The sequence below is a fragment of the Sinocyclocheilus grahami genome, unplaced genomic scaffold (genome assembly GCF_001515645.1).
Source record: "Sinocyclocheilus grahami isolate Dianchi unplaced genomic scaffold, SAMN03320097.WGS_v1.1 scaffold128.1, whole genome shotgun sequence".
In the NCBI taxonomy this organism is placed as follows: domain Eukaryota; kingdom Metazoa; phylum Chordata; class Actinopteri; order Cypriniformes; family Cyprinidae; genus Sinocyclocheilus; species Sinocyclocheilus grahami.
In genome coordinates, this window is record NW_015505307.1 from 1,348,241 (window position 1) to 1,367,107 (window position 18,867).

Here is an 18,867-nt window from a genome sequence, read left to right on the forward strand (position 1 = left end):
ATCAAGTTGTGGACTCCATGATATGTTAAGGTGTGTTATAGAGCTGTTCAAAGTGTTGACCAATGTCACCATCTGTTCAAGGTAATCTCAGGTCATTTCATATGAACATCTGCTAAAACTGGATTAACAGTGTAACTTGGATTTGCATAGAACATTTTTGCAGTACCATACTTGCATTTCTTTTAGAATGAGAATGTCCAATATTTAAGTGGTGATATGGATCGTTCATTGTGTATGATGAAACTACCTTGTTATTGATGACAATGCCATTTTTTCTCCCGATTTCCGTACAGCCTGTCCTGTTATTTCAGATGACATAACAAGAGTCTCCCTTGGGAAATCCAGGAAGCTAAGTGGTTAATGCATAAATTCCTGGTACACTGAGCTGTAGTGCTAATCGAGGTTGGGCAAAGTTTAGAATGGATTGAATTGGCTATGCACATAGGATGAGAGGAAGAGGAATTTACTGACTTCAATAAAATTCAACACAGTCACACAACACATGATTTTGATCATGTCCAATGCTGTTTTTGTGGCTAAGCTATTACTATTCTTAAGCATTATATAGTGTCATTCCATTTCACATGAATTCTACATCACTGGAATATCAAAATCTGCTAAATTAAATTCAAATTAATTGTTAGATTAGTTCCTGAACCCATTGTCTCTCCCTTGTAGTTTCCTGTCACTCGTTTGTTGTCCTGAGGCATGTGGGAATGATTATGGCATTAAAATGGACCAGAAAAATTGGGTAATTTTGAGAATTGGTTTCCTACTCACCAGTCTGTCCAGGCTAAGCCTCTTTTCTAGCTGGAGTATTAGCTTTGACGATGAACAATAGTGTCCAATCCCTGTGTTGCAACCTCCTCCCATGGTAAATTTATTTTGAGTCACTGTCCGTCATTCAAAGTTCTCTGCTACAATGACAGATAATAGTTCAGCTGTCGTGACTATTATTTTCCAAAAGCCAGACATATATTCAGACAGTATCAGCACAAATTTATCAGCCTGGTATTCCAGGCAGGGTCTTACCCAACCAAGTCTATTCTGGTCTCTAAATATGGTTTGAGTCGATATTTCAATGTTAGTCAATGGGATTTATCAGGTCAAAGTCCTGATAGCATCTGGAGCACAAATGGTGCATGACAAGTTGCACGCCAAAGTTTAGTACGAATGGTTTGGGGTTGAAAAATATTGCAACAGAAATGTGATGCGCTGCCATTCTGATGACAGAAACATTAACATCGTTAATGAATGAGTGAATGTGCACCCCAGCGGCTGGGCATTTGACTAATCTCTGCTAATCCTGACCTGATGAAACCAGATTGAGCAGAAATATTGGCAAAAGAGTGGGATTACTGAGCATGGAGTCTGGGCAAATATGTGACGTGAGGGATGACGAGACAAACCAAACACACAAATAATCACATATGCACACACAACCTTGCACACTGGTATTGTTTCACATTTTTTCTATACTTGCAAATTAGCCCTAAAACACAGACACAGGGCAGTTAAAGAGGTCACGTCCAGTGTGTGTCAAAATGGGACGGTACATGCAGAGATAAGGAGAGGTCTATCTCAGTGTGTGTGCTTATGGGACAGCCAGACTGAGTCAGATTACTCTACTGGTAAACATCCGCTGTCGGCTGTCCCGACTAAAACACGACATATGACGCACAAGTCTCAAATCAGAGTTTTCTCCATGTCCTGAAAATCTCTCCCTCTGTGCATTTCATCAAACAAGAACATCAGCCTATTTCATATACTGTATGTAGATTTCAGGCAACAGTTCGCCAAAACTAAATAAAAGCTTTAAAGTGCACAAAAACGTGCAGGTATGGCAGAACAGTGCTGGGCTTTAACTTGCGGTTTACTCTATAATCATTTGCAATTTAGGATTCGGAATGTCTATTTGCACTAAGTGCAAAAAACCCATCTTGTTGGCAAAGGCTGTTTGCACTACCATTGACTGGTTGAGCCAGACAAAATGAAAAAAGAAGCCTGAAAGTGTGAATCTCTTTTCCCACTGTATCAGCTCTAACATAATGCATTTACCAAATTTGACATTTCTGTTTAATTCTGTTCTTTGTTATGGATCATAAGAGTGTAAACTTGGCACACAAACAAGGCTGTCTAAATGAGGACATATCGTTAGATTGTGTTGATTTTGAATCAAGCTAATAATATTGACTACATAAAAACCCATAAAGCTTTTTTTTTCTTTTTCTTTTTTTCTTTTCAGAATGTCATTTTTGGAGCATTTTGAAGACTGCTTTCATTGAATGAAAAGAGCAATGCTAACATCCTGCCAAACATCCCCTTTTGTGTTCGAAAGAAGGTCTTACAGGTTTGACATGAGGGTGAGTAAATGACGACCGCATTTTTCATTTTTGAGTGAACTATAATGAACTGAAGCTTTAATGATGTTCAGTTTATAAAAAATGGAAAATAAAAATAATTATTGCAATTTAATAATTCATTAATGAAAATATAAAGTAACCTAAAATAGTGGAGTGAACAGCAACCCAGAAATCACTGTAGAGTCACAGTTCTGTTCTGTTCACAGTTCAATGTGTAGAGTCACAGTTCTGTTATGCAACAGAAACACTGTCAACATGTGCCAGAAGTGCTTGAGCAACCTGTTTGGAAACAATAATTTTTCAATTTCAATTTGGTGCTACTAACGGTGCAGAAATTACACTTCAACCTTTTATTATCCCAGGGTTATTGAGTTTCAAGCACACAATTTTAGAACATATTTTGACCTGAATATGACCACACTCTTTGAGAATTTCTTTAAAAATGTCGTTTCTCTGCAAGAATACACTGCTTAATGGCTCTCGCTTTATGGTTTGAAGTCTCTGGCCTTGTGAACCATTCTAGTAGATAAATATATACTGTGAGAATGATAAAGGACATGTTTACTGTGACATCTATGGCTGCCAGTCAGTATGTTTTCAAGCCATTTATTAAAAAAAAATATATGTATTTCATATGTATTTTTTCATATTCCCGAATAATCATCTGCAAGGGCTCCGCAACGGTACTGCAGGGGGTTCTGGTTCTGGTGGAGCTGTTACTTACACATTACGTATGCACTTTATTAGAAATTCCTCTACTAATTTCAGATACTCAGTGATTTGATTCATAATTGTCCATCACACAGTAAAATTTAAATGTCAAGTTTGAATAAACAATGCTAAAGTTCAAGTAAATATTTATTTGTCCATCTGACTAGTAAAATTAAAATGTATGACTCTGCAAATCCATTAAACTAATTTACAACTACAAACAACTAATGAATTGTGATTTTTTTTTATCTCAACATGTTGTTTATGATGCATAAATCTCATTTTTAACAAAACAAATATACAGGCAGTGATGCATGTGCAACAACAATACTGTGCATATGTCTGATCTACTGTCTTAACATAATCTATACATATCACATAAAATAATTTACAATAATTTACGAGTTTACATCTCACAATTCTGACTTTTTTCTCCGAATTGCAAGATATAAGCTCACAGTTGTGAGGTACAAAGTCAGAATTGCAGGATATAAACTCAAAATTGTCTTCTTTTCTCAGAATTTTGAGAGATAAAATTGTGAGGTTTTAAGTTCAGTTCTGAGGGAAAAAATTGCAGTCAGAACTTGCAATTTGCGAGAAACAAGTCAGAATTGTGAGATAAGAAGTCGCAATGACCTTTTTTGATTGTTTTATTCAGTGGTGGAAATAGGCTTCCATAGTTAAACACCTTTCTCTTAGCACCAATTCATTTGACCTGCAGAAGACAGCACAGAGTTGTATCATCTTTGTATTCTGTCAAAAACAATTACACAAAATAAAGATGTCTTATTGACAAAAGTATGTCAAATTATGTCTGACACTTGAAATGTACACTCTATCTGGTGTTGAATCATGACCATTTTTGAAGATGCAGTTGGGAGAGCAGTGCTGTTTATTTTGGCCGCTAATGGACCTTTAGCCGTCACTTTGGTACTATCATCATGAGTAATGAGAGGCTAGGTCATATATGTCTTCCCTCACAGCGGTTCAATGAAGGGTTTTAATGAAGCATCTGACAGACACGCAGATTTCCTCCAGCTCATGCTCCATTAAAAGCTCTTTATTTGTTCGCTCTGTGTAGCAAATGACCCAGCAATGAGAGTCATTGATGAGTAAGACAGCTGGAGAGCCATGCTTAGCCTTCGGTGCTTCAGATTAATTGTGAATGAGGACCGGAGATGTGTGTGGTGTGTTGGGATTATGTCATTTAACGCTCCTGTGATTCTCTGATATCATTTTTTTTTTTAAATCACTGACTGTGCAGATTGTCCACATTACTTTTCATACTATATATTATTTTAGTTTGGCATTTTGTTTCTTTTTTTATTGATTTACACTACTGTTTAAAGTTTATGGTTGGTACAATTTTTAAATGTTTTTAAGAGACGCTGTGAAATTCTATTTATTTTTACTTCTGAAAGATGAGGCTGCAAAGAATCAGTGGTTCTCTAATCTCGGGGAATTCACCGCGGGATTAACAAAACTTGAGCTTGCTCTTGAAAGATGGCTCAGTACCCAATTTATTTGAACCAGCTTTCTATACTGAATCACAACCTGTAAGTATGATAAATAATAGACTTTTACGGAACTATGGCAATGGGTGTATCGTTTCCGACCATCGTGTCCAAGGCTATATTCTCAATATCTCTTAACATATCTACATTTCTTCTGCAGATTTCTGAAGAATTGGAACTTAAAGTAAATTTACTCTTCCCCTTGCAAGTTTAGCTCTTAAAAGGGTCATGCTGCTCAAAATATTTTACTTGTTCTGAATCAGGTTAGAATCTGTACAAATAAAGGCAAAAATTGTTGTGCTTTAACCCCAAAATGCACCTGATATACATATGTAAACATCCACACGCCCATAAATGAGATTCACTGTAATTTATGAATAGATCCAACCAGTTTCATCTTCATGTTATGCCCTGTGCGTGTAATCCAGGCCACAGACCCCTTTACACAGTGTGCTTTCACTAATAGGATTGATGCTGCCCGCACTGTGCACAACACCAACTGTCACTCACTTTCTACTGGCCGATCTGGAAGGTGGGCGGAGCCGATCTGTCCCGAATGGGCTGAACACAGTGGATGCTTGAAAAGTGTGGTGATCTTCTTAGTCTATCGCTGCATGGTGAAGGAAAGAACGAGAGTATGAGTGGTTTCTCCAGATCCTGAGCAAAATCGCACTAATTATCTGCACATTGTTATCTGTCAGTCCATTCTTTCTCGTCCATCTGCGTGGGTCGTTCTGCCATCTGGATCTGGGCGGTGGATATATGGAGATCTGCTAGTGTGGCTGGTGTTTTGTGGACGTGGGACACACGATGGCCGTGGCACTGGATGCAGTGTGGGTGCGAGTGAAAGGGGTCTGTAAACAGAATGGCCTGCTCATCCTCTCAGTGTTGGCCGTCATTATCGGATGTCTGCTCGGCTTCTTCTTGCGCTCCAAAAACCTCTCGGAGCAGGTTAGTCTCCCTGTCGACCTCCTATATGGGCAACGATGAATGTTCACTGCAAACACCACCGATACAATGTAAAATCCTAAATCCAAAAACCTCCCATAAAACCCTATTCCACCTACCGTGTCAGTATGGTCCAAACTTCTCCTCATGGCCTCATCCGGTCCAAATTACCTTTTGTTTTCCTTTTTTTTTTTTGGGATGACTTTCCAGTAGAAGCCTAAAATCAGGGCTTATTTATGTGATCAATGTGAGTTTTTCGATTCAATTATGATGGTCAAATTGTGATATTTGATGCAAATGACCTTTGGGCTTTATTTTTTGGATGGCTTTCCAGCAGGAAGCTAAAAATCAATGATTTTTTTTTATTATTGGTTGATCAATATGTGTTTTCAATTCAATTATTACCATCTCATATGGTCCAAATTACCTTTGGGTTTTCTTTTATTTGAATGGCTTTCCAGTTGAAGGCTAAAATCTTTGATTTATGATTATTGGTTGATCAATATGGGCTTTTTGATGACTATTATGGTCTCATTTGGTCCAAATGACCTCTGGGTTTGCTTTATTATGGATGACTTTCCAGTAAAAGCCTTTTTATGATTATCGGTCTGTCAATATGGGTTTTTTGATTATACATTGACTCCACCACAGTCTTGAATAATTTGGATTGAGAGTTGTTTCCTCAATATTAGGATTAACTCTGCATTGCAACATTTTTGAACATTCTCAAAGCAATATACAATGAGAAGCAAAGTGACTTTTAACAAATTAAGTGAGTTTATGCTTAAAACAAGAAAAAATATATTTAATGGTGTAAGAAAAATAAACCTAATTCAAAAGGAAAACATGCTTATTTTTTAAGTCCACTGACAGATCTTTTGTCTTGTTTTAAGCATTTTTGCTTTTCAGAAAACAAGACTTAATATCTTCATCATTTTACTTCAAGTAAATCTTGATTTAAGAACATGTAGATATTTGTACTGTACAAAATAAGTCATTTTTGGCAGTGTGTTATTTTCTAGTTCTTCATTAGATCAAAACAACAGCGAATGAATGAACGGCAAACAAAAGGTGGCGTTTCTCCCGTTTTCATTTTGTGTCCGCTTCGACTAAAACCTCTGAAATGATTCTCAAATACGCCTAAAAATAAAACCTCCACAGGCCATTTGCTGAGACGGCCGGGGATTACTGTCCAATCATACAAATGCTCTTAGTAATTGTACATTAAGCAAGTGCTGCTTAGCCTCGCAGCATTTAAAGCAGGTCGGTGATGCTATTTGCCATTTCAGCTAAATTGCAATGGGCTCTTTAAAAACTAAATTTAGGCTTATTTTGCAAGAGAAACCCAGTTTGGATCTAAAAATTAAAGAAAATTTTATGTGCATTTCTGCATTTGGCATCTGTTTTTATCCAGAGCGACTTATGTTTTGTCAGTACATGCTTCACTTGGAATTGAACCCTTGATCCTGGTGTTGCGAGGTAAGCTCTAGTTAAAGTACAGGAACATGGCATTCATATAGATGCATGTAAAATTGAATTTTTGCAGTATCTCTGTCATAGTGAAATCACATTGCACCAAAATCTTACAATACGTTCCAATTTGTTGTGATTGTTTGCCATCGCAGCATTTTCGCATTCAGTATTGAGAGATTATTTGTTGATGGGAATTATCTGTTTGGGACTCAGTGTAAACAAGTCCATTGCTATCCATGAGAGGAAATTATGATAATAATGTTTGGCTCACTTCATACTCCACCCTCTCTCTCATACTCAACACACTCTGTCTCAGTAGCAAGTCATATGAAGGATACAAAGTACTAGGAATAGCTATATATGTCTATTGATTTCTTTTTATACAAAAGCAAACAGAAAAATCGGTCAAGAGCCTATTATGTTTGGTGATTTTGTATGAATTATTTATGAGTCATGCATGAGAGGACAGAGAAACGACTTAAATAACCTGAAAGCACTAGTCACACACACACAGTTTTGTTTTTGTGAAAACAAGGACTTTCCCATAGGCGTAATGGTTTTTCTACTGTACAGACCGTATATTCTATTGCCCTACACCAACCCTACCCCTAAACCTACCCCTCACAGGAGACTTTGTGCTATTTCAGATTTTCAATACATTCCATTCTGTGTGATTTATATGCGTTTTGAAAAGTGGGGACATGGGGTAATGTCCTGAAAAGTCACCTTCTCCTTGTAATACCTATGTCATACCCTTGTCATTATACAAATTTGTCACCAAAACGCACACACACACACACACTCTAAAAAATGCTGGGTTAAATACAACCCAAAATAGCAACTGGGTTGCTTTGACCCAGCGATTGGGTTAAATGTTTAACATTTGTAATAAATGTTTAAATTTAGTAACTGGGTCAAAACAACCCAATAGCTAGGTTTGTCCATATTTTACCCAGTGCTGGGTTGTATTTAACCCAGCATTTTTTAGAGTGTAGCCAATTTTCTACATGATATAGAAAATAAATACAACTGCAGATAATACAAAATGGTTATAGATCTAAATAATGAACATCAATAAAAAGTTTTTCTTTTTCATTTTACCTTTGAGGAGCTCAAATTTTGTTACATTTTTCAAACAGTTTTGTTCTTAACGCAAACGCACTCACATATGCTTGGAATAATTGGAATAATTAAAATGTTTTAATGTTTTTGAAAGAGGTCTATTACGCTCACCAAGGCTGCATTTATTTGATCAAATACAGTAAAAACGGCAAAATTGTGAAATATTAAATTGAAAAATGTAATTGATCAAGTGACAGTAAAACATTTATAATGTTAAAAAAGATTCCTGTTTCAAATCACGGTTTCCACAAAAATATTAAGCAGAAAAAAACACTGATAATAATAAGAACCATTATTAACAACTGAGCACCAATAATAACTGGAAACTGAATAATTGAGCAGCAAACCAGCATATGAGAATGATTTCTGAAGGATCATGTGACAAAGAAGACTGGAGTAATGATGTTGAAAATTCAGATTTGCATCACAGGGATAAACTAAATTTTACAATATATTACAATAGAAAAAAAAAGTGGAAAAAAAGTAAAAATTTGCAGTAGTGCGTGTGTGCTTGAAAATCATTAAAATATCATAACTGATCCGTTTATGTGTACATTTTATGGTGTCTTTTTACACTATTTTTTTCTCAGAGCCATTGGACATGCATGTATTCTTTTTCCTTCAATACCTACAATTCAACTTTGACTAGCTGTTTTGATAAATGTAAAAACCCGCTGTCCTTCTAGACAGATTTCCAAACTTATTTCACAAAGCCGTGTCACAATACAGACTCACACACTCGCTCTTTTGCTGATTGTATTGTGGAGAGCAGAAGCTGAATGAAAAGAAAACTATGCAGTGTTTTTAAACTTTTGATTTCATTTTCTGTAGGCCTACCTGAAATTTGTTCAGTTGTATTTATTTATGATATTGTTAATTGATTTGTTTGTTCCTATTTTATTACTGACTGTTTACTGCTTACTTGTCTTTAACAATTTAATGTTTGACATTTATGTTAGTCTAGTTGTTTTTGCTGCATGTGGTATTTTTGTTAAAACCATTGGCAAAATTTCCACTAGTAGGCTTAAGTGTTCTGTAGGATGCTGATTTTTGCTTGTGTTATTCAGCTGCAACAGAATGCTTTGTAAAAAGACAGAATAAATATGTTTGGCATCTAAATGTTTGACTTTTTTTTCAATCTTATTGGAATCAAAACTCGGAATCGATATGAATCAGAATCGGAATCGATAAAATTCAATGTATACATAGACTTCACCCTGCTGGAAAATCTGGCCAAATCAAGTTGATAGGAAACAGTGAATAAAAAGATCATGTTAATTATACCCATGCATTTTTCTTTCTTTCATGAAAATGTTGAAAGTCAATATCAAGTTATCAAGCAAAAATTATAAAAAGCAGTCAAAGCAATCTGTGCACCATTTTCCATGTTCTTTTAGAGTTGTATAAGGAAAAGACAAAAAAAAATTTAAGCTGTTCACTGAAAATCTGCTTAATGTGTTTCATTGAAATATATGCACTTCATTTTTTGGGAGACGACTGATGGCTTGAAACAGAGCAATCATGCAGACGTCTTCAATGATACTTAACTGTTCTGTTTGTCATTTTTGAGCTCAGGAATGCTCATTATATGGAAAAAAGCTATGCAAACACTGCAAAAGGAGAATTTTTTTTTTTAATTTTGCTTTCAACAGAAACTGAAAAACCATACAAGTTTGGAAAGACATTTGAACTAATATTGGTAGCTGGTTTTACGTTGTTTCTAGCTGGTCCAAGAAGGTATTTTGTGGTCATTTGTCATGGTTTAACCAGGCTGGTTCATATATGGTGCTTTTCCACGGCATAGTATGGCATGGTACGGTTCACTTTTGGGGGGTTTTCCACTGGGTACAGTACCTGGTACCTGGTACTGTTTTAGTAACAACTTGAGGTTCCAAGTGAACCGTTTACCAAAACGTGACGTGTAAACTCTGCTGATCACTGATTGGCCGGAGAAAATCGTCACTACCTGCGTCACTGACCTCTTGACGCAAACACAACCGCTAGATTTAAGTCTGCACAGCCAGCGAAGGATCGAACACACCTTTTTTTACAACCAAAAAATGGCTGTTTCGTGGTCTGTTGAGGAAGTACAGATGTTCCTCTCGTTGATAGCAGAGGAGCGGATCCAGCAAGAGCTTGATGGGGCGACGCGGAATGAAAAAGATTTTCAGGAGTCAGTAGAGGCGGCGCAACTATAAAGACACGTGAATAATCCTGCCCCTCTAAAGTGGTACTAAACTGCAGTGGAAACACGAGCCGAGCCGTGCCGTACCACACAGTGGAAAAGCGCCAATGGTTGACCAGTTGGACTACCAGCTATTAGGTTTGGTAGACCACCTAACAGACCAAAGTGGACATGCAAAATAAAGTATAAAATCACTTTTATTTTTTATTCATTTATTTTATTTAGGAAGGGGGGATTTCTGGAAATAAAATGCTTTAAAACTGTCACAAAACAGAAGAAGGGGAAACATTATACTTAAGTGTAAACTGAATGTGTCACCACCATGGATAATTTGTGAAATTACAAGGCAATATGCCCTAAAAAAAAAAAATATGTTGACCCACTTAAGTAGGATTATAGTACATCTTTATGTAATGTAATAATCACATTGTCTTTTAAATGTTTAAAGTGTACTGACAAGCATTTATGCTAAACTAAAATATACGTGTCATTTCTATTGAAACTTTACGTGTAAATAGACATTTTTTTAATTACACATTTGTATTGAAGTTGCAATCTGATGTAACATCAAATAACTGCAGTTAAAATTATGAGGTACTTTACATATGTTAGTCAAAACATTAAAATAAGTGTATTTAAAGCACAACAAACAATTATTAAAACGTGTAAAACTTTTCATTTGACATTATTAGACAGTGCATTTTTAAAAGAAATTCTTAAGCATGTTACGAAACGGTCATGAAAGTTTAATCTCTTTAAGTACACTTAAGTTGTCTTATGTTTCATTAATATCATCTGCAAGTAGTTTTTTTTTTTTTTTTAATATATATGTTTAAGATTTGAAGGACACTGCAAGTGCACATTCACATTTTGCTTCAACAGCTTTGAAGCTGACCCGATGAGTTTTGTTTGCACCATTAAAAGCCTCTGAAATGCCCTCAAGATATTCGTTTTAGTTTTGTATCTCAACACCAAGACAGATTAGGGAGGCTCTTTTGCTTGCTGTGTTCAAAGAGAGTGCTTACTGGCGCTGAACTTGTGCTAAAGAGTGCACACGGAGGAACTTAAGTACACAGAAAATTAAGATAATAAACTAGACACAGGTGAACAGAATTAACTAAATCAAAAGGATGGCAGAGTGCTTACTGGCGCTTGACTCTCTCGGTGTCAAAGCAGCTGAGCAGAAATGCAAACTCTCAATGAAGCTCAGCTGGATTCTGCTGTGTTTTTTTTTTTTTTTTTTTTTTAAATACCAGTATAAAATGAAACCTGAGCTTGGTATGATTCCTGTGAAGTGATTGGGGGTATCTCACACATTCAGAGAACCAGCAGGAGCTTTTAAAGGTTGCAGCTTGTGTGGCCCTAAATGAGATCCTGCTGCGATTCTGTTGTGTCCTTGAGCAAGACACTTGAAGGAGTGACATGTACAACTTTTTTGTGAAGTTATACAATATATGTGGGCTGTCAAGCTTAAAAAAAAACACTAAAAAAAAAAAACTTGCGTGCAAATGAATGGTTTCAGCTCTCTGCCTTGTAAAAGACTCCTAATTAATGTCTTTAACAAAAGATCACCAGTCATCGTCCAAATTCTTTAATTTAGAATAGCGAGCCACAAGAACAGCTTACATTTCCAGAAACCTGCAGTACTCCGACAAGAAAAAGTGCGTACGTCTGCGCAGACCCTGATGTGACACTAAGCCCTTTTCTACGTCAAAGGCAGTTTTTATAAATGTGAGTGCTGGCATGGATTTAAGCATACGCACACTCTAACATCAAATCTGTGTGTACGCACGCTTTATAAATGAGGCCCCTGAACCGTCAAAGTGCACTTAAAGGTGCAGTAGGAGATCTTGGAAAATGCTAACTTTAGCCTGATAGCTCTGAAAGCGAAAACCCTCCCTGCAAGTCGCCGTCCAAAGCCACGCCCCCTGAACACACAAACACGAACAGACTACCATTACGACAATGTGGCAGTAAGTGGTCTGGAGTTTGGGATATTACCAATAATAAGAGAAATCCTATAGTCGACTACGCCACCCAGAATACACCGGGACATAACAGCCCTAAACAAAGAGACACAGGTTCATTGCCAAAGGCAGGGTGAGCATAATAAAAATGGGTATAAACAAAAAAAAAAAAAAAGTCACTTTAACATACACACAGCACTCCATGTGGACACGCAGTACAAGGTACCATGGCCAACCCCTCCCACCTAAATCCACACACCAAACATAATATAACAGACGGACCCAGATGAATTCCAGACAGAACAAAACCGAGTAAAGTAGAGTAGAGCAGAAGTGCAGTCAGTTATGTGAGGTTCATTAGGCTTCAATTAAGATCATTAGAAACCCCTGGACGTGCAATCAATCCTGCTGGACATTAAAATAAAGTTATGTATAAAAACTTGTTTAAAACAAACTTTAAAACTAGCCATACCTACCAAGAAAACAGTACAATGCTGCAATACACATGGTCGCTCACCACGCAGGATTACAGCTACTGGCAGGCCCATATCTAAAAACAAACAAGGTAATAAGCCTCTATTTAACAGGCAAAAAGGCATTTTTAAAACCGGGACAAACCTGAAAACTGGCCAACAGCCAGCACACGACAGACAGGAGGATAACCCAACTGCTGGCACTCATTCAAAGCGCCACATGTCACAAAGAGGCGGTACCAAGGATGATGCATCCCAAGCAACCAAACACTCCCCCTTTTATAGGCACACAGGCACTAATTGGCTCATGAAACTTACCCAACCATGATAAAGTAGGAACACTGATAGGTTCACCTGTTTGGGTAACGCCAGCCAATTATACTGGGTCTATAGCTCACTCTGCTACAAATACATCATGTATTGTATCATGTATAAATATATTAATAAAAACGAATAAATCATTTAGTTTAACTTGATGTATTAAAATAACTAAAACAAAAAAATGACAAAAAACTATTTAAAATATAGACATACTGTATTTTAAAAAAAACATATTGAAAAACAAAATGACAAAGCACAACAAAATTACTAAAAGTAACTAAGATTAAAACAGAAAATATAGGAAAAAAATTATAGAAATTTAATAGTATCTCAATTACAATAAGAAAGCTCTGATCTGAATGTTTGGAATAATTAATGCGATATGAGAGCAAGGTTGGATGGTAAGATTTCAGTCAATAATAAATTACATTTTAATGTGTTCCTCAGACAAAAATATTGTATGGCCTTAGAGAACTTATAAGATATAATCCAAGTCTGCTTTATGTAGCTGGACAATGCTAATGCTAATGATGCCTTTTTTTCACTGTATTGTAAAGAAAACCCAGAAAGAAAGTGCTTGCAAACAACATGAGGGTGAGTAAATGATGACAACATTTTCATTTGGATGATTTATTCCTTTCAGGACAAGCTGTATTTCAATATCTGCTTATCCTGAGGGCATCGCCAAAGATAAAGTATGCTACAGACATCACCACATCTCCAGATGGTAAACATAGAAAAGCCTGTAGGAAATTTGAATACTCATCAGGGGCGATTCTAGGATTTTCTTTTTAGGGGGGTATATATATATATATATAACCTAATCGTTTTATAAAGTAGGCCTATACGTTCATGTGCTTCATTTTCACTAGAGGAAACCTGTGGTGTAATGAGGGGTGAACGCAGAGAAAACTTGGGCTACAGTATAGATGGGGAACCGATTGCTCCCCCATGATATTTTGTAAACTGTATTTATGACAAATAACTGCACAGATGCAGATATTATAACAATCTATCGATGAACACACACCTTGTCCTTGGTTTCTCGCTCTGCGCCGAAAAAAATGCGCTGAAAAACGGGGAGGAACCGTTCGAAGTCTGCCGCCGTTTTCATATGAAATTTATTAAAGGGGACTGAGGCGATCACAAATTTGTCTACAGTTTATGGAGCTAATTGCTAAAAAAATTTTTTAAATGGCCTAGCGATGCCCATGATACCTATTATCTATTTCTAAAAAACAAAATTTGAGGGATTTTCATTTTCTTGAGCAGACTTTATGACCACATCAGGCACCATGCCAACTCAGTGTTGTGCAGATGTATTTAAAGAAATAGTTAATTAAAAAATAAATTATTTGAATTGCTCTTTTTTTGACCCAGGTAAAACAAAATGAAAAGTAGGCCTATTGAAGAACGCATACTGCTCTTTTGCATGTAACAACAGATAATGTAGGGTCCAGAAAGGATAATGATCTTTTTTTTATCCAAAGCTTTGTATCCAAAGTCATTATCAACTTAGAATTCAATCTGTTCATCATGCAGTGGTATTGTATAATTTCGTAAAACTTAGTGGGCTTTAAAATGAGTCCACTTCAAAGTTCTTTATGTGAGGAAATGCATTCTTTGATTCAGGAACAATATTACCTGATTATCCGCTGACCTTCTGCTCCACTTGTCTCATGAGTAATTAGTGGGCTTGTTCCACTAGATGGCAGGATTCAAGCAGGTGTCCTGAGGTCTTGAGGAAGCACTTGATGGGAAAACAAACATTATGTTTGTACTCTGAAATTAGAGTGTTCCCCAAGATGTTAGTATTCTAATACGTTAAAGCTAACTATACAATGTAGCCTACTTGATATTTAGTAAAACTTTTTTGCCAGTCAAATCCCCCCAATAGATAGATAGATAGATAGACTACAAAAATGAGAGTGTTAGTGTAACAAAGACCGGATTTTGTAAATGGATGTTTGTGTAGACGAGTCTGTTTCACATTAGTTCTGTTAATAGTTCTTGCACGTTCTTCCGTCGGTCCAGATGAAAAACTAGGACAGGGTTTCCTGCGATGCTTATTTTACGGTGTCGCAAAACAAATATTGGATCTACAGTGGCTAGAAGGGATAATGATCTTTTGAAGCTACGATCTTATGAAGCTACGGCCAGATTATCCAACTGGGCATGCACACATCAATAATATATCTGTTGGTACTTTTCGCCATCTTGGTTATCCTGGAATCTCTTCAGACACATTGATCCCTCTGGTCTCTGCTTGAATGGTAGCATTGCAATATATTTCTTTGAATTGCTCTTCAGTCCTCAAGTGTGTTCATTCAGCATTTGAAGCAACTGTTGTTTCCTTGAATATTGGAGTTGTTATCTCCAAGCAAAGAAAAAATTCTAAGTTAATGCTGTGCAACAGCATGTTTGCTTCCCCTGCAGCTGGTTCAGGTGGCTCAGACTCTGTCAGATCTTCCAGGAATTGGACAACTGCAGGGAGGCATTTTCTAAAAGAGGCCTGAGGGCTATTTCCCTGCAACTCCATCGGGTGTCCGAGAGCTTCTGTAGCTCAAGGGCACGCTGGCCAGCATTCATGGCTTGCTGTGTTTGAACAACAGCTGCATGTCGTTTTGTGGAGTTGGCAATAAAGGTGTAAAGTTTTTCAACTACTGTAAAAAAACTGACTAAGTGTATGCTAGACTTTGCACTCTCCAGCAATACAAGATTCTAGCAATAAGCATGGGAATGAACATATATTGCCTTTTCATTTTGCTTTTGTATTATGGACTGTAGTCCTTTGTAAGGCTGTTCCATCATAACCTTGGCCATGGATGTCCTCGGCTTTCAGCTGGTTGCCCTTCAGCAAGTGCATTACTAGGTTTTCAAGCTGTTCTCCTGTTGTTGACTGAACATCACACAGCTGAATGAAGCACTCCTTTATGGTCATGTAATGTACATAACGCACCACAAAGCACATCTGTTCAATGTGTGATACATCAATAGTCTCATCAAGTAAAATTGAAAATATCGATGCTCCCTATGCTTCAGTATGACCTGTTTCACATAAATAGCCTTTGCTCTAATTAGGTGATTTTGTATTCGGTTTGAGAGGAGAGACACCTGAGGTTTTTAACGTGATGCTTGTTTTTCCTTGTTGTTGTCAAGATGAAGCTTAAGAACACTGTCATATTGGCTAACCAACTCCACCAGCTCTAAGAAATGTCCTTTGTTCAAACTTGAGAGGCTTTCATTGTCACCTCTGAATGCCATGCCTGTTTCGCCAAGTGCAATATAATATCAGTAATTCGGTAGATAATCTCCCTGTTGTTTTGCCTTTCTCTTTCTTTGGCTGCTTGCATTTCAAAGTCGGCCTTTCCCAAAGCTTTATCCAATGCCTTTCTTTTAAAGGCTTTCCACCGAATGATGCCTAGCATGTGTGACTCTGTCCTGCAATGCTCCTTAATTTTCCCTTTAGCCTGCTTCCACAGATTACCCCCACTGACTTCCAACCTGTCCTGCTCTTGCACTTTTCATAATTCATGAAAAGCCTGCAGCTGAAACAGTGCATCATTCTCAGGAGAATAGTCTAACCAGGGGTGTCCTTCATACCACTGTCCCTGAAACAAACGTCCTTGTTCATTTTTTGGGAATGCCAAAATTGGATGACAGGGTCCTACTGAATTTTAAAATTCAGAAAAGGCCACATTGTACGTTATATTGTATTTCTTTACATGGGCAGGATCTAATGGATTTTGGAACTGAAGCAAAAACTCAAAGTCTTCTGGCTCTTTCTCCCTTGTATACATGGCTGTGGCTGCCTCACTCTTCTTCCTCTCAAACTTATTCCTGTTCTGCCTCTGTCTCTTCCCTCTCTGTCTCATTGTATTGCCTTTCTTTCTCAATCTTGAACATTTTCTATTTCTGGCTCAGTTCCAAGACCTTCACATTTACTTTGTTGAGCTGACTCTGGGAGAATGAGTAACAACCCTTTTACAATCATATTGTAATTTTTTCTATTTTCAATATTAAATCAAAAATCAAGTGAACGAATGATACACTGATTTTGTTGGATTACAAAACAAATGACTAAAGGCAGTTCTTTTTAGTGAATCAAAAGCTACAGTGCGACTAGTGTAGCATGACTCCTCAAAAATGACTCTTATGAGTCAGGTTTTTTGAATGAATGAAAAAGCTGTGAATGATTCGAATGACTCTGATAAGAATAAAAAAAAAGAATCTGATAAAGAATCAAAAGCATACAGCGAGACTACATGACAAAAATGTTTTTAATATACGTAAAGAATGAATAAAGAAGCTTAAGGCGCAGCCACTGTAGTACCCGAACGAAGGATACTAATGAGTCGGTTCATCTTAATTAATCAAACACATATAGCTTACTAACTCACTTAGTTGCTGACGGTTTGTTTATATGACGAGTAGTTAAATGTGCAGTTTTCTAAGTAATACTAATACATCAATAAAAAGAAAAAAATTGAATCTGTTACCACATTTGCTGTTAAGGCAAAATACTGGGTTGCATTTATGCTCTAAAAAGTCATTGAATAGCCTAATCTGTGTAAATACAGTTTTAAGAATGGTTTTATTTATTTATGAACAAATAAATTAATAAGTGCATTTCATGCACTGAAATAGAAAAGTAATTTTTTTTACATTATACATCTAAATGCATTTCTTTTTCGTTAGAAGTATATGCTACTAAAAAAGAATCATTAATGCAACTTCAGGAGCCTGAACGGTTAAGAGGAACAAGAAACAAATCATATACCAAATAAATTCAGAAAACACTTAAAAATGGTACAGGTCAAAAATGTGAACTGAGTGAAATTCATTAGTTTGACCCAAAGTGGTTCAGTAGTCTGAATGAGGCTCTGCAGTGAGGGTTCAGATGTTCAGTGTTCAGCCTCTATGAGATTTTGCTCTTAAACATCTGCTAAAATGTTCCACTCAGCAAGGACACTGAGGCACTCATGCCTAAAACTTACATGGAGTGGCTTTTTAGAGCACAGCAGACTGCTAGAAAGACTTGTTCTTGTTTTGCTTTGCAAGCATCCCATCAATTATGGAGAAACTGTTACGGGGCAGACAAGACGTGAGACGACCGGATCCATGTGCAAGCTTTATTCACAGGCCTGGTCAGAAACAGGCATAGGGTCAGACAATGGCAAACTGGTATGGAGAAGACAAGGCAAGGGCAATCCGGTAAACTAGCGAGGGTCAGTCGACGGCAAACGGAATCCAACAAGGCGAGACAGAAGAGCGATCCAAAATAAACAGTCCAAGGTCAAAAAACAAGGCAAGGCAAGGCAAGGCAAGGCAAGGCAACACAGAGACTCGGAACAGGGTACAGGCTAAACAATACTCGGCAGAGAATGGTTGTTTGAGTGAGTGTTATATAGTGAATGTGTGATTGATGACAGCTGTGTGCAATCAGTGCTGTGTGCAATCAGTGCAATGGCTGATGGGATATGTAGTCCGGGATGACATGCAACAGTTTGTGTTGTGCGAGAGTCAATGTAATGAAAGGGTGACCTCTGGTGGTGATTGCACAGAATCCATGGACAGGATTTGTGACAGAGCCCCCCCCAAGGTGCGGCTTCCAGATGCTCCAAACACTATACGATCCAGGTGGGCGGTGGAGCGGAGGCGGAACAGGGGGAGGGATGGAGGGCCAGATCCAAGGATAGTAGAGACCAGGGACTGAGGCAGAGCCGGCGGAGCAGGGAGCCAGGGTGGAGCCGGCAGTACAGGTGGAGCTGAGGACCACCACAGCAGAGC

At 37.4% G+C, this 18,867-nt stretch overlaps 1 protein-coding gene and 1 long non-coding RNA gene across 3 annotated transcripts in view; one reads left to right on the forward strand and one right to left on the reverse strand.

Moving 5' to 3' along the window:
- Nucleotides 1-5,114: 5,114 nt before the first annotated feature.
- The window catches only part of LOC107590475 (excitatory amino acid transporter 5-like), a 64,649-nt gene continuing 50,896 nt past the window's right edge, over nt 5,115-18,867 (forward strand). The window contains exon 1 of the mRNA XM_016279230.1: nt 5,115-5,539. Within this exon, the coding sequence (XP_016134716.1) occupies nt 5,399-5,539 (141 nt within the window). The 5' untranslated portion in view covers nt 5,115-5,398. The remainder of the gene's footprint in view (nt 5,540-18,867) is intronic.
- LOC107590476 (uncharacterized) lies at nt 12,635-13,024 on the reverse strand. 2 transcript variants are annotated; one of them, XR_001609795.1, is made up of 3 exons: nt 12,902-13,024; nt 12,760-12,833; nt 12,635-12,688 (listed from the first exon to the last, which is right to left on the reverse strand). It is a non-coding gene; the product is annotated as an uncharacterized lncRNA (long non-coding RNA). The 2 variants fall into 2 exon arrangements; XR_001609794.1 differs by having other exon boundaries at nt 12,635-12,691.